At 36.0% G+C, this 15,560-nt stretch overlaps 1 protein-coding gene and 1 long non-coding RNA gene across 3 annotated transcripts; one reads left to right on the top strand and one right to left on the bottom strand.

Moving 5' to 3' along the window:
- Positions 1–353: 353 nt before the first annotated feature.
- On the bottom strand, positions 354–2,483 carry LOC128318187 (uncharacterized). Its single transcript, XR_008301664.1, has 3 exons — positions 2,431–2,483; positions 2,084–2,275; positions 354–1,495 (listed from the first exon to the last, which is right to left on the bottom strand). It is a non-coding gene; the product is annotated as an uncharacterized LOC128318187 (long non-coding RNA).
- Positions 2,484–4,087: 1,604 nt separating this feature from the next.
- LOC117596996 (uncharacterized) lies at positions 4,088–10,248 on the top strand. Of its 2 annotated transcripts, none has more exons than XM_034303398.2 (4): positions 4,088–4,391; positions 4,733–8,078; positions 8,232–8,318; positions 8,521–10,248. In XM_034303398.2, the coding sequence occupies exon 2, from the start codon at positions 5,920–5,922 to the stop codon at positions 7,060–7,062; it is 1,143 nt and encodes a 380-aa protein (XP_034159289.2). In that variant the 5' UTR covers positions 4,088–4,391; positions 4,733–5,919; the 3' UTR covers positions 7,063–8,078; positions 8,232–8,318; positions 8,521–10,248. The 2 variants fall into 2 exon arrangements, with proteins under 2 accessions (XP_034159289.2, XP_034159290.2); XM_034303399.2 differs by having other exon boundaries at positions 8,502–10,248.
- Positions 10,249–15,560: the final 5,312 nt, after the last annotated feature.

The following is a 15,560-nucleotide window of genomic DNA, read 5'->3' as shown; positions in this document are numbered from 1 at the left end:
AGCCAGTCCACTTACAGGCAATTTTTTTTTAGAGGTGTGAGGAAATTCTGAGGACCCAGAGGAAACCCACACTGACACATGGAGAACTGTCTCCATACAGACAGTAACCCGAGCTCAAGACTGTACCGGGGGCCATAAAGTTATGTGGTGGCAATGTGCCATCTATATACTGTATGACACTGTTTTATTTTAAAGACAATTGCAAATCAGAACTCACATTTTTTACATTGTTAGTTCATATTAAGCCACAGCATTCCACAACAAGATAAACAGAAACGGTTTAGATTTTTTAAATTATTTTTGTACCCATGCACAAAATCCAACAGTTCCAGAATCCAAGGATCACCTCCAAAACCACTAGTTTATGATTTTCCACTTTTTTCTTTTCTTTTCCTTTTTTTTTTTTTTTTGATAACTGATAGTCCTGACAGCTGACAGCTCAGAGCAAGGTTTTGCTCTTGTACGGTGTGAATTGTATTGTGAAATCTCACCACGGAGAACACAAGCTAAAACCTCCACTAGATAAGATTTAACCTACAATATATTTAATTTGGGCAAAACCAAAGCCTGCAACAGTATATGTTCAGTGTGTGTTCAGTTATGATTCAAGTAAAAACAGTTAATGAACTTTGATATGGTTTCATAGCTCTGTTCTGCACCACAGCAACAGCATATGTTCAGTTATGATGCAAGTAAAAACAGTTAATGAAAAGAGGAACCATATTTTGTTAGACTTTCACTATTGACTCATATTTTGATTAATGTAAAATGAACTTTCATTGACTTATGAGTCAGGCAATTATAGTAGTTCTTAAGACCACAGGAGATTATTGTATACTGATAAAGCGATGTAGTTTGTAATCCCTGTAGTGACCAACATCTTTGTGAAACATGAACATATTACATATGTTTCATATTATAATGTTTCTCAAGAAACAGTTCCTGGGGTTTAAAGTACTACATTCAGGTTCTGAGTCATTACACATTCAACTGCAGACATCATCTTGAGACCAGACATCCTACAGTAGACCTAGGACAAAATGAGAGTAAACTTTTTAAATCTCTTTGTTTAATTACATGAAGTACAATAGTTGTATGTACTGTAGTGTACTATAGTCTGTATTATCCCTCTGCCCTGATCCCTCTGTAATGTACTTTAAAATATATACATACGACCATTTAAACATTTACATGTAATTTTTATAACATCTGTGATTATAAAAGTAAAAACATCCTGCTGGTGCATTACCCAAATGACTTTCTCTTCATTTACAGCATTTTCAGGAAACGGTCCTTATGTGACACTGCTTTTGAGCTCTTTTGTTACAGAATTTCTGGAGCCAGCTGCAGCAGAGTACGAGCAGTGCTATCAGAATGGCAAGGTATATAGCATTTGTAATCCAGAAAGCAAACTTATAGACGGTCCTCTCACAGTAGTCAGCAGACAGCCGAAAGTCGTAGTTTGGTTCATATGCCATGTATACAAAAATGCTACCTGGAATAGAAGGTGCACAAATTCAATTATAAACATATACAGTTTATATAAAATAGTGAATTATGTGAAAGAAGTATAAAATATCCACATTCTTATCCACATTCACTCTTTCTATACATTTCTATGTTTTCAATCAAATATCTTCAATTTTTTTATACAGAGAAAAGGACTCTTATGTTGACATTTTGGAAAGTTCTGTATGTCGACATTTTTGAAAGCCAGTATTGCTAGCTAGACTTCTCAAATTGAGTAAATTTCCTTATTAGTTATTTGATTATTTATTGATTTATACTTGCATATTTACAACATTGGTGTTGAATTTTGGATTTTTGGTGGTATCTGTTCACTCTCTTCTACACTATCACTTTGTAACCTCCAATGCTTCCACTGCACATTTATCAGATTGCTTGTCACAGTCTGCCTCTTATATGACCATATGCCTCCCCAAAATCCTTCCAAAGCTCTTTTTCCCTGATTCTGTTTGTCATTTAGCTGTCCTTTAGATTTTGTCTTATTTTAACCTTATTTTTTAATCCTCACTTCTTCAGCATCACCTCTCTGTATCTCCTGGCTTACTTTCACTCTTACCTGTCAAGAGCCAGATCGGACAAAAAATGAGAAGCAACATTTTAAGAATCTGGCACAGCAGAAAGGGTTGGCCATTTGAGTGGCTGCAATAAAGAAAGGGGAGGATCTGGATCATCAGACAGACACTTCCTCCTACTAGCAGGTAGACAGGAACCATGGGCTGCTTTGGGCAGTCGTAAATGTGTTTTGCCCCTTTAAGAGAAAATGTGACATGAACAGTCAACAACCATTCAAAAGAAGCATATCTGATAACAACTGGATGAAAATGAATTGGGTTCTGTCCAGATTTAATTGGTTATTTTAATGGAAACATGATGTTAACATGAGCTCAGGTTAAACTCCCTCACCTAGGCCAATGATGACAATTGGTAAAAGACTCAGAAGAATCCTTATTCTTCCTGGAAGATATAGCAGAGAAAGATTAGTTTAAAAATTGTCTTCTGATTTATGGAGGCACTTGTTCATTCTTTGTACAAATACACTTTTATAATGGCTTTGCTACAGCTCATGTGTGAGGTAACACAGACAGTAAAGTACAGTAGATGACTTGATATTAGTCACAGGCAAGTACATCTTCACAGCCAAAGTTTCAAAGTAAAGTTTACTGTCAGTTTACTGAATTTTATTTGAATTTTTTTAAAGAATTTTTCTGCTTCAGCATAGTCCCCTTTATTAAATCCCTTTAGTAAAAATAATAACAGTTTCAAAGGTCCAGTTGAGGATTTTCCATTATAAAGGCTGTAGTATATCAACGCTATAAGACATGGTGCTGTTTCATTTCATAGAGAACCATTCTGGCCAATTGTTTCACATGTTCTCATCAGGACATAATCATTACAACACCAAGCTCCCATGAGGGACCCTAGAAACAGGAAGATTATTCATATAAACCCTGCAAAATTCCAGTTCTTTAAAACGTTGAGAATTATAACCCCAATGCGATAAAGTGTTTTGATATGAATTTGTTTCACCTTGCTTAATGTAATTGACCTTATTCAATGGGGAACAGAAAATAGACATGGGTTTGCTTTTCTGATTCATGAATCATCCAGAAGTTTGCGAGGAGAGTCACAGAATTAAATATTTAAATTATTCATTCTTTCAATACATCTTCCAAAAAATAAAAATAAAAAACACCTAAAACAGAACCATCTTTTTAAAGTTTTCTTTTTTTGCATTTACACTATATCCAAAAATCTTTGTTCACTACCAAGAACTATTTTAATTTCTTTTGTTTTAAAACCTACACTGTAAAAAAAAATGCACTTTTACAGAATTTTTACTGTTAATTTTTTACAGATTTTTCCTGTATTTCTGAAACACACAGAATATTATTAATTTTACAAAAATATACTGTGAATTTACATGTCTAAGGTAAAATACCATGGAAAGTTTGTAACTGTGAATAATCATAAAAGTTCCATTTTTTAAAAGAAATTTTTGTTCTTTTCACACTAAAGGACTGTTAAAATACATTTTAAATGTATCAGAATTTCACAAATATTTATTTTTTATTTAACAGATAAAATGTACAATTCTAGTTGTATACTGGGAATACATGTTAAAATAAGATACAATTAGTGACAATTAACAATAAAAAATAATGGTTCTATAATTTTACATAGATTTGTTTCATATTTGACAGGCATCTTGTATTATTATACGTGGATGTTTTCACAACAAAACGTTGAATAAATGTGGTTTTATTAGTGTATAATGTCTAATCTAACATTCCTGGATGCTTAGGAATCTCGAACTCTATGCCCTGCTTTCTATCTACATTAACCAAAATCATTTAAATATGGATGAAATACAGTTTACGTAGGACATGGATGCATCAAAATAAACGCGATCTGAAAATCCGAACATTATTTAATATACTTTGTCAGGTGACATCGTTCCTATCACAGCAAACCCACCTATCAGAGCCACCTGCCAGAGGTCAGAACCCGAGGCTTATCAGGAGCTCTGCTGCTGTCCTAAGCTCAGGTGTGAACAATGACGGCAGCGCTCAGGGGGCGGAGTTTCCGATGGAAAGCGCGGGCGATGGGAATAACTACATGGCACGCGGGGAAGAGGTAACGGGACTTTACTTACAGAGGCGCCATTCTAAAAGTTTCGCTATTTTGGAAGAGAACATGGTGATTGAATAACCAGCAGTGGAAGCAAAATTTTTAGACACGGAACATTGTGAAATTGTTGTTTGAAAAATAGCAGCGGCTAACTTCGTGGGAGGAAAAACGAACATCTAAAGGACGGGCACAACGGCACGCTGCAGCTGCAGGGCAACTATACCGAACGCGTGCTGGTAGCATTAGTTTTCTAGTTATATACCGCTGTGACTTTTAATTTTCTTCAGCTTGGGAAAGGCACTAAATCTTTATTTCATGTCGTATTGCATATAGTAAGCAAGTGTTAGCTAACTATACGCTGTTAAGCCACCCAACTCACTCCTCTCGTGTTGAGTGGAGCGTTAGCATGCTAGCATATGCTATAGCTAATGTAATACTACTGAGGTGGTCTAATTGTTTTTCCAATTTAGCTGCCTACAGCTGATAGTGTTTAATATTCATATTTTCTTGGATATTTGCAGATTTTCTTAATTAACATGTACCAAGCACTGACATAAACTTGTCTTTCTCTCTGCAGATAAGTTGTGTGAGTTGTTAAGGGGTGAGCTCAAATGGTGAGTCTTGTGCTAGTTAAAGATGTTCAGAGATTACACCTGTCATAGTTGTGGTGTTTCTGTGAAAACCCTAAAAGGTTATGTGCATCATCAAGAGCTACACAGAAATGAGGCACCTTATCAGTTTGTATGTTGTATACCAGGTTGCAAGTCTCACTTCAGAAATTACAATACTTTTAAGTGTCATATTTTCTGCCATTATCAGCAGTCATCTTCTGTGTCACAGTGTGAACCTCTGCAGGGACCCTTTATATGTGATCTTCCTAACTGTCAGAAGCAGCTGATTGATCTTAAAGATCTTTTGTTTCACCAGAAATCTCATATTTCAAAAAGAGAGGAGATTCGTTGCCCGTTCAAAAACTGTGATAACACTTTTTCAGTGAAAACATCTTTTACATCCCACCTATCTAGGAAGCACAAACACGCTACAGCTCTGCATATCTCTAGGGCATACTATGCTTCAGTTCCTAGTGAGTCTCAGTCCTGTATTGGTGAAAGCCTGTCAGATGAAGCAGCAGTTGATGATGGACCTGAGGAGGATATACTGGACCCTGCACAAATGAAAAGTTTATATATGAGAAATCTATGCATGTTTTACATGAAGTTGCAGGGGAAGCACCTTCTCCCTTCCTCCACAGTACAGTTAATTGTAGAAGAAATTAACAGTCTCAGTGGAGTGTGCCAGCAGTACACAAAAAAACAACTGAAATTATCTCTTCAAGCAAAAACTGAACTATCTGAGACAGAAATTGAAGATATTTTGAAGAATTTAGATAATGTTCATGCATCCTGTAGCCCTGCCCTTTCCACAGAGTACAAGAGAAACCATTATATTGAGGAAAATTTTCCCTATGTGCATCCTCAGTCCATTTTTTTGGGGGGTTGATGAAAACAGAAATGAGCAATATGCTCAGTATATTCCCATTAAAAAAATACATTAAAAGCTCTGCTGAACGATCCTGCTGTGTGGAAAGAATGTTGTATATATGGGAATGAGAGTACACATCTTATTTTAAACGATGTGTGTGATGGATCGCTATTCAAATCCAATCCTCTGTTTACAGAGCCAGTTGTCACCTTAAAGGTAATACTTTATCAAGATGCATTTGAGGTGGTTAATCCCCTTGGCTCTGCAAAGAAAAAACACAAAATGCTTGGGGTCTGCTTCACTCTAGCAAACTTTGATCCTTTTCATCGATCCACTGTAGACAACTTGCAGCTTTTGCTTTTGTGCAGAGAAGCTGATTTCAAACATTTTGGCCATGAGAAAGTGTTCTCTCCAGTGATATCAGATCTTAAAGAACTGGAGACAAATGGACTGAATGCACATGGAAACATTGTGAAGGCAACAGTCTTTTGCATTTCAGGGGATAATTTGGGTTCGCATAATAATGGTGGGTTCACAGAAAACTTTAGTACATGTCACTATTTCTGCCGCAATTGCCATATAACTAGAAGTGAGCTAGACAATTTGGAACACCAGGCTCCAATCCGCACAGTGCAAGACCACAATGACACTGTTCAAGAAGTGCAAAATGGTGATGCACGTGAAGTCAGAGGTTTGAAATTTAACTCTGTCTTTAATTCTCTGGCATTTTTTCATGTCTGCCAGCTAGGCCTCCCACCCTGTATTGGCCATGATTTGTTTGAGGGTGTAGTGGCATCTGACCTTGCCGTTTACCTCAACTACTTTGTCAAGGTGAAGAAATTCTTCACATATTCACAACTAAATCGTAGGATCAGGCAGTTTAGTTACCAAGGATCTGACTGTAATTCTACACCCTCAGAAGTTTCTGAAAAGGGTGTAAAACTAGGTGGCCAAGCAACAGAAAACTGGTGTCTGCTGCGGCTTCTACCTGTTATAATCGGTGAAAAGATAACCGATACAGAGAATCAGGCATGGCAGCTGACTGTCCAACTGAAAGAGGTAGTGGAATTGATTTGTGCCCCTAAAATATCAGTACCTCAGGTTGCTTTGCTCAATGTTCAGATCCGTGACTATCTAGAGGGAAAGGAAAGAGTTGTTTCCTACACACAAACTGAAACCAAAGCATCATTACCTCACTCATTACCCTGCATTGATACTGAAATTTGGCCCACTAATGCGGTTATGGACAATGCGGTTCGAAAGCAAGCATTCATACTTCAAAAGATGTGTGCGAAGAAAACAAAATTTCAAAAATGTATGTCAAACACTCGCCAGGAACCACCAGTTGCTACAAGCATACCTACATTCAGGTTCCTTTTTTGCACCTTTATTGGTGGTGAAGAACTCCACTCCTTTCCATGCTGAACTGTACAGTAATGCAGTGCGTACTGCTGTAGGACCAACCTTGGTCAAGGAACCCAATACTGTGGCAACTACAGAGGTACAGTGGAAAGGCACTGTGCACAAAAAGGGGCTCTTTATCTGTTTCAGCCAAGGCAAGTCAACTGAATTTGGACAAATTGAACTGGTGAAGGAGGAGAAGCATGTGTACTTCATTAATACACCTCATGATGTGTCATATTTGCCAGAGTTTGGTCTATATGAAGTGAAAGAGGCAAGGCCGAGCATGAAGTGCAGAAAAGCAGAACTCAGTGTGGATTATTATCATTACCTCTGTACAAGCTTTTTGGGACAAGAGTCATTTCACTGAAACATAGCATTGTTGACACACAGTAAATGGAAAGAAAGTAAAGATCATTCCAGACTATACACCTCTGTCAGAATACTAGTACCCTATTTTACATTTTTTTTTTTTTTTTTTTTTTAAAAAACCAAGACACACTAGGTTAAATATATAAGGAGCTAGTGAGATTGTACAAAGATTCGACCTTTTGACTCCACCCCAACACAATCTCAAAAGAAAAGCGTAACTTGCGAAACTTGGTAAGTAAACTGCAGTAAATACACCAATGTATGAGCAATATCAGTGAGGGTTGGACTTCCCCAGAGATCTGGAAATTTAACACTGGTTTATGATAATAAAATTTATAGCATTTACCTTAAAATGACTGTATGGGCTAGAGTAATTCAAGTCCCTTTTTCCACTAATAGTCACTTGAGTTATACATAAAAACAATGATGTGAGAAACTAAACTGTCAGTCTCATCTCTCCTGTATAGTCATGGATCGAGGGAGTGCTCTTGCTTCTTTTATTAAATCAACTCTTCCAAAACTAACGGAACTTGAGCCTTTGCTTGAGGTTCTTCAGGAATTAGGAGTCCAGGACCTAGAGGACTTGAACTACATCCAAGAGAGAGACCTTCTTCATGTCTTAAAGCCAGTGGAAGTGAGGAGAATTCTTTCACACTTCAAAACCACAAGTATGTCTTTAAAATTGTACATAATGGAACTTTCATATTAAGAACAAAAGCATAGTAAGATATGGTACAAAGCTATAGTAAGAAGCTATATGGTTTTGCTGTAGCAAAATATAATACATGATATAAATCAAATATTGTCTGTCATTTATTAAGGCCAAAGAGATGTTAGACAGTCTTCCCAGAAACCAGCTGTTCTCAGATACAGTCCTCAAACACAGCCTGACAAAATGTCCCTTTCTGGTGAGTACACTTTTATTGCGCAGAATGCATCTTCTTCAGTTTTTGCACTGATAATTATTGTAAATTTAATTTAATGGTAAATTAAATGGTCTCCAGGTTGGCCTGCATATTAGAAATGGTGTATGGTGTCCCCCGCAATATCTCTGATATGTCAAATTTGATGTGTCACATCTGAATTTGCAGCCTAATTCCCCCCCCCCAGGTGGCTACAACTCTCCAAGTTCAAACTCGCCGATATCAACATCTAGTTTCATCTGGATTTCACACCTTCTCAACTGTATGACAACAGCTGGCATTTCAGATTTGAAATTCCTTGGAAGAAGATGCCATCTGCCATCATCAGAAAGCTGAAAACAGGGAAGCGACCAACAAAAAGTGAGACTTCAAATAATTCGACTGATTGTTAGTGAAACCTTAACAATATGCCCAACACCTGGGAAGAAACACATAAGTGAGATTGCAAGAAAGATGGTAAAGGCGTATCCTGTGGCATTCAGAGATGTCATTGAAGGTGAAATTGTAGGCAGTGGGTATGATTCAATCACAAAACAAATGATGAGCAGAGTGGATAACTTGAGGAGAGGAACCACTTCACTTTTCTTGAAAAGACAAGCCACTGGCACCAGTGAAGGAGAGGATACTCCACCCAGGAGGAGAAGACTAGACACCTACGGATGTATAAACTGGCAACCAGTGCAGCTACCACCTGATGAAACACCTGAATCTCAAAAAGATGCACAAGAACAGTTAAAGAAAATGTACAAAGAAAGATGCCATGACATCAAGCTTATTGAGAATATGACGAGGGCCACCTTCTTCACTCAGAGAAAAGACATTATCAGTGGAATTGAGACATCTGATTTGACAAAGGAATGGCCATATTTATTTGAGACAGTTGGCATGAGGACACATTTTAAAGAGCTTACAGGCCTGGACATTGATGACAAAGCCATAGCAAATAAATGTGCCAGAGTTGTTTCATACCTCAAGTCTAGTGACAAGACAGGGAAGATGGAAACCGTCTTCAGAGAAATGGAAAGATCAAGCAAAAATATTGCAGATGTCAATGCTGCTGGGTTCCTTTAACTACTTCTCAAGCATTTCAGTGAGGAGGAGGATCAGACGTTCTTTAAAGTGGATAAAACAACTCTGCCATCTGAAGTGAACTGTGCTGAACTTCCAAGTACGCCTTGCATAGTTGTGTGTGGTACGTTTAATGGTTTTTTTTGTTTTTTTTTTAAACTATACTATTATTCTATTGGTCTTTAAAGGGGTAGTTATGCTCTGACATATGATGGCATGAGTTAATGACATTCATGCAAAATGAATGTATGATGAGCTCAGGCTACAGGCATGCAGATAAAATATTTCAGTGAGCCAGCAGCTTGCCAGACAGCAGCAAATGATGTAACACAGTTTTCTCTTTGAAGTATGGCCGGTTAAAGATTTGAATTTGGACTTCTGGGCTGGACTGTGGTGTGACTGGTTGGTTGAACTGGTTTGATGTCACTGGTGGCTTTTCTTAGTATGGGTTTAGACTGCTTATTCATTGAAAATGTGTTTGTTTAAATTTAAGCTGGTAAGAGATTTATGTCTATAATTTAATGTCTGTAATTTGATCAATTTTATTAATATGCTGATCAGTCCATAATTCATATCACTGTATGTAAAAAAAAAAAAAAAAAAAAAAAATCCTTTTGTTATATGTATTGGACAATAATGCTTACATAACCATTTAGGTGAAGGTTGATGGGTTTTTCGATATACAGTTCAGTTTGTAAAGTAAAATTACATTTAATAATTGTTGGACTTGATGGTCTTTGGGCTCAAGTTTGTCACAAAGTAACAGTTTCCTCTCTTCTGTATGTGTACACCAGGAACTTTTGGAAGCAGAGTACTTCGTTTAGTAATCAAGCTAAAAATTAAACAGTCTGCCTGGACACCCGAAAAATACAACCAAGAAAAAAGAAAAAAAAAAAAAAATATATATATATATATATATATATATATTTTATTTTTTTTTTTTAAATGTTCTGTTTTGTTTGTATGACACTCTTAATGTATCTGCCCAAAAGGTGCACAACCAAGTAGCATTGTCTATTCTCTTGGTTGTATGTTTCGGGTGTCCAGGCAGACTGTTTAATTTTTAGCTTGATTATTTGATTTTTTTTTTTTTATTACTTATGGCTTCTTAAAAGCCATTTGGTGCAGATTATTTTTATTTTATAACAAATGTTGGACATTACATACAGTCTTGCACAGTTTTCTAAGCAAGAGTGTTGCAAGAGGTGCAAACGTTTTCTTTTCTGGTCTTTTGAGCAACAGAATTAAATAAATGTTGAGAACAGGAAGCAAGTGTGTGCTGTTATTGAAAAGCTAATCTCATCATTTGTCATGTAAGGTAAAATACATAAATTTTAAAGGTGGGCATACTTTTTATAACAAAGATCTTTTAAATATACAAGGTTTTTTTTTGTAGAATTACAGGTAAAAACTCAGTAAACCTGGGATATATTGATTAAATATACAAGTTTTTTAAATAAAATGATTTAATAAAACCCAACTAATTAAAGAACTGTTTTGCACTTTTAAGGCTCATTATTTGTATTATAGCAGTGTTTGACCATATTTATAGCTAACTTCATTGTTTTTACACGAGGAAATATTGTTCTTTAAACATTAAAAGCCAAGCAAAAATACACTCATGTAAAATTAAAGCAAAAAACTGTATTTTAATAATGGAAGATTACTGTAATTTTACAAGTTAGTTTTTTCCTGTTATTTTACAAAATGTTATTGGCACCCCAGCTGCCGGAATATTTCCGTTTTTAAAAAAAAATATTTTTTTTTGTAGGATAAAATTTTACAAAGAGAAATTTTTTTAGATGTGTCATTGTATGAAATTATATCTGCATATAACCTAAAGGAAGCAGTTGTGTGTAAAATCTGTTATATTGAGTGATAAAGAAATGATATAACTTTCTTATTATTGTTGATACTATCTCACTGATCACATCACAAATGTTATTTCAAACAAATTTCTTAAATATGTTTTGTTTTGTTTGAATATGGCCCCCTTTTTCCTAAAAGGGTAGCAAGTTGTACCTTTTGTTATCTTGCTTGTGGCAAGACAGACCAGGCAAAGTATGATGTAAAATAAAATAAAATAATAAATTATGGAAGCAATTGTTATTTGTTAATATATCATATTTGTAAGTTAATAAATTAGCAATATAGTCTGCCTTGCCACTAAACTGTATTGTTTTCAGAACAATATTGTATATTTCATAATGACGGTATATATTCAAAAATGGCAACTTGTTCTTTGCACAGAAATATGCTTTCACTTTTCACTACAAACTTCAGTTCAAAACTATATTAGCAAATGGTTTAAAGGCATAGCTCTTATTTTTTAACAAGAACAAGAAATTGTTAAAAGATTCAGCAAATACCTGTGAAGATGGAGCTACAGAGAAACATTACATCAGAGACAAACACCATGTTGATCAGAAGTCAAAATTTTCTACACAAAAACAGAAAAAAACGAACAAAATCCACTTACACTATACTCAATAGCCATCTGTTACGTTCTGGGGTATGTCTGCATGGTTATTGTGTTTTGTTCTCTCCCCTTTTCTCTCGCCCTCCGTCTCTTTCTCTCTCTCTGCAGCAATTGCCTCATTGGATAACGTTCCTGTCTGTCTTGATTATCCCCGCAGCCATTCATTCATGGAGAAGTCGTTGTTGTCCTGGTCGTAAAAATTGAAACCCTGTTGTACCTCTGTTTGTTCTGTGTTGAGTTACGCTGCCTTACTGTGTTTGTTCTTGTATGTCAGTTGTTCCATGTTTCCCCGCTTGGTTCTAGTCACTTGTTTGTATAGTTAATTTGTTGTTCATTACCCTAGTTGTGACTGTTAGTGTTGGGGAAAAGGGGACAGGTAAGTACGTCACGTGACATACATGGTGCAGCATGCAGGAGGTCCGTTTTATTTGTATTAGACACACTAGGTTAGGAGCGAGCACCCACCTCTGTACTTTTGGTTTGGCTAGTTAGAATAGGTAGTTAGAGCGTCCTGGACGCTGAAGATTTATTTTCTATCTTTTGTTGTAGTTAGGTTAGAGGGTTTAAAATAGGTAGACTTGTTTTGTTTTGTTCATTTCTTTGCTTTGGTGCCACTTGCGTCCCTTTTTCCCCTTTGGTGTCCTGTTAAGTGTTATTGTAAATAGTTTGTAAATATTACCACTCTCACCCGGCACTACACACTTTACCACTTGTATATAGATAAATAAATCACTTGGATTGATTTGCACTACTGGTTACTGGTCCTTGACTACCCACACACAACTCATATTGTTAATAATCAAATAAGTGTTATTCCCCACATACCCCTAGACTAATTGGGGTTGTAACACCATCAACCTTAGGAAGGAGTAGTTCTAGTTAAATTCAAAATCTTAGTTGTGTCTTAACCATCACGAGCATTTAAAATTGAAATGATGAATCTCAGTTCCTAAAAATTATGATTTCACTGACCTACGAGAATAGAAAATTGTCAGCCTTGATTGCTAATATTTATAAAGTCATAAAACTATAAAAGCTACGTGTAACAAAGGCACACCTGAGCTAGCACCAAGTATGTGGTGGATAATGCAAACAGATGATGCCCTGGGGTGCAGTTAACTTCACTCCATATTTTGTTTTTTGACAATGATGATGTGAGATATTATAATTATTGCTATTATTATTTGTTCTCTTAAGTTAGCTGTAGAACAATATTTACAGTTTATATACTCCTAGGGAAAAAATATTGAATCTTAGTTGTTCACAACTCAACACATTTCCATGCAAATAGGGCATCTACTTTGTTCACATCACAGGTAATTTTAAAACAATCAATTAGAGACAGATTTTCTTTCAGCTTTAATTCACTATATCAGCATTCCACTGGGTCTGTTTACATACACCAAGCTGACTATCTATTTAAACAGTCAACTTTTTCAGTCTGGAAAATTGATGTAATGACTTTTAGAAGCTTCTGATTGGCCAATTGTCATAATTATGAGTTAATGTGAGTGAACCTGTGGCTGTAAAAGGGTCTATCTTTAGACACCAGTGCCTTTATGCCAGTGATACCATGTGAAAATCCAAGCAACTCAGCCAAGACCTCAGAATAAAAACTGTGGACCTCCAGAAGTCCAATTGCTCATTAGGGCTCAAAGAAGCCCCTACTCCAAGACCGGCACAAAAAGCCAAACTGGCCAGACTTTTCTGGGGGGTGGGGGGTGGGGGATGTTCTCTGGTTAGATAAAACAAAAATATTTGTCCATAATGATCAGCTCTATGTGTGGAGGAAAAAGTGTTCCTCCATACACAGAGCTGAAGAACACCATGGGGGTGGCAGCATCATATTGTGGGGTTGTTTTGCTGGAAAAGGAAAAGGTGCACTTCAGAAAACTAGGATTATCTATAAATACTGAAGCAACACCTCAAGACATCAGGTCACAACACCCCATTAGTGCATTGTCTTCAGTAGAACAATATTTACAGTTTACATTCACCTAGGCAAAAATATTCAATCTTAGTTGTTCAATTATTGAATCTAAGTTGAAGTCAACTGTTAGTCAATTTATTGTGTTTTTTCCTTTTACTGTGAACAAAACAGTTGATATACAGTTAAAGATCTCGTACACTCTTCATGTAGATTCTGTTGACTTCGGACTTGACTTCAAGGCTCAAGCTTAAAGACTCAAAACCATGACTTGGCCTCTAGGGTAAAGACTTGAGACCTGACTTGGACTCTAGGTAAGAGATACATTACATGTGCAATTTGCAAACAAGCCTACTGAAGGAGGATGTTACATAAAATTCAAATCTTATTTATTTATTTATTTATCTATCATTTATCTATCAAATATCTAATCAAAAACCTAGTTTTAACATAGAATTGCTTGGGTGGGTGTTTGCTTTAGAAAGGAAAATTTATTTGCTATTTCTATTTGCTCTCTGAGTGTTGAATATAATATTGTTATATTATATTCCTTATATTACAAAAATCAATATTCATAGATGTAGCTTGATCTCAGTATTAATTTAGATTTAGTTTTATTCATTTTACAAAAATACATAATAGTTTTAGTGATATTTTGGTCATTTAGTTATTGTTCATTTTAGTTAAGAGAACTCAAGCATTTGTTTTGCTGGTCATTTAAAACTGAGCAGTTTAGTGCAATTATATGAGCAATTTTTGTTCACGAGAGCCATTAGATGCCACTATCATTGTTATACTTTCTGAATTCAAGCAATGACTTGGGCAGTTTGACCAATATCGTTGCAAGACTACCAGGTTCATTATTTATTAACCAATCATGTTTGAGTATATGGACAAAAATAACTCGTGGTGGCATTGAAGGTGGAAAAAAAGCGAGCAGGCTATATCAGTCACAAGATAAGACAGGCCAGGCCACCGAGAGTTCTCCCAAATCTCCCAATGTCCAACCTGGGCCTGTCACTGCTGCTGCCACTGTGGGAGACATGATGGGTAATGTGGGAAACAGATGCATATAGAAGACATTATACATGACATTTCATACTGATCCTTCTGTTTTTGCATTTGTTGGAAATTAGATGTTTCTTTAACTGTGATAAAAAGAATATTTTAGATGGGGATTTTGAAAGACATGAGTTACCCTACCACATTACAGCGTGACTTGCAAGCCCAACTGTGTTAACAGAGAAGAGGAAAAGTTAGGCTTACAAGACCAAAAACGTTATTTGTGCATGCTGGTACAATCACTTCATTTGGGGGAAAAATAAATATTTTTATCAATATCTTATTACTTACTTAAAACATGAAAAGAAAGACATATTTGACAATATAGGAAGGTTATAGAATTGAATTTAGCTATAGGAGGCACAGTAAATTTCCCCAAGACTCAGGGAAGTGTTTTGATCAGCCCACATGAGAGTGCATGAAAAATAACATTAATAAAGAGACTTCTACAAACAAGTAATAAACTATTGTCTACTGATAAATATTAGAATTTTCAGATAGGTCTAGCTCTAAAGAACAACATGAACAGAAAACCACAAATGTTTATGTACTGGGGCTTTATTATACACTGTGATTTGTTCACTCATTCAACTTTTTTGTGTCAGATCTTTGAAGGACATGGATCATCCGCAAAGCTAGGAGTGAGAGTTGAATGGAGAGTTAACTACATACAGTCCTGTCCAGCATATGG

The sequence above is a fragment of the Pangasianodon hypophthalmus genome, chromosome 4, assembly GCF_027358585.1.
Source record: "Pangasianodon hypophthalmus isolate fPanHyp1 chromosome 4, fPanHyp1.pri, whole genome shotgun sequence".
Taxonomy (NCBI): Eukaryota; Metazoa; Chordata; class Actinopteri; order Siluriformes; family Pangasiidae; genus Pangasianodon; species Pangasianodon hypophthalmus.
Note: the sequence above shows the minus strand (reverse complement) of the source record. Positions and strands in the feature narration are given on the sequence as shown.

Excerpts from the sequence above, each read along its gene's own strand:
- LOC117596996 (XM_034303398.2), top strand. The coding sequence starts at position 5,920 with ATGCTTGGGGTCTGCTTCACTCTAGCAAACTTTGATCCTTTTCATCGA.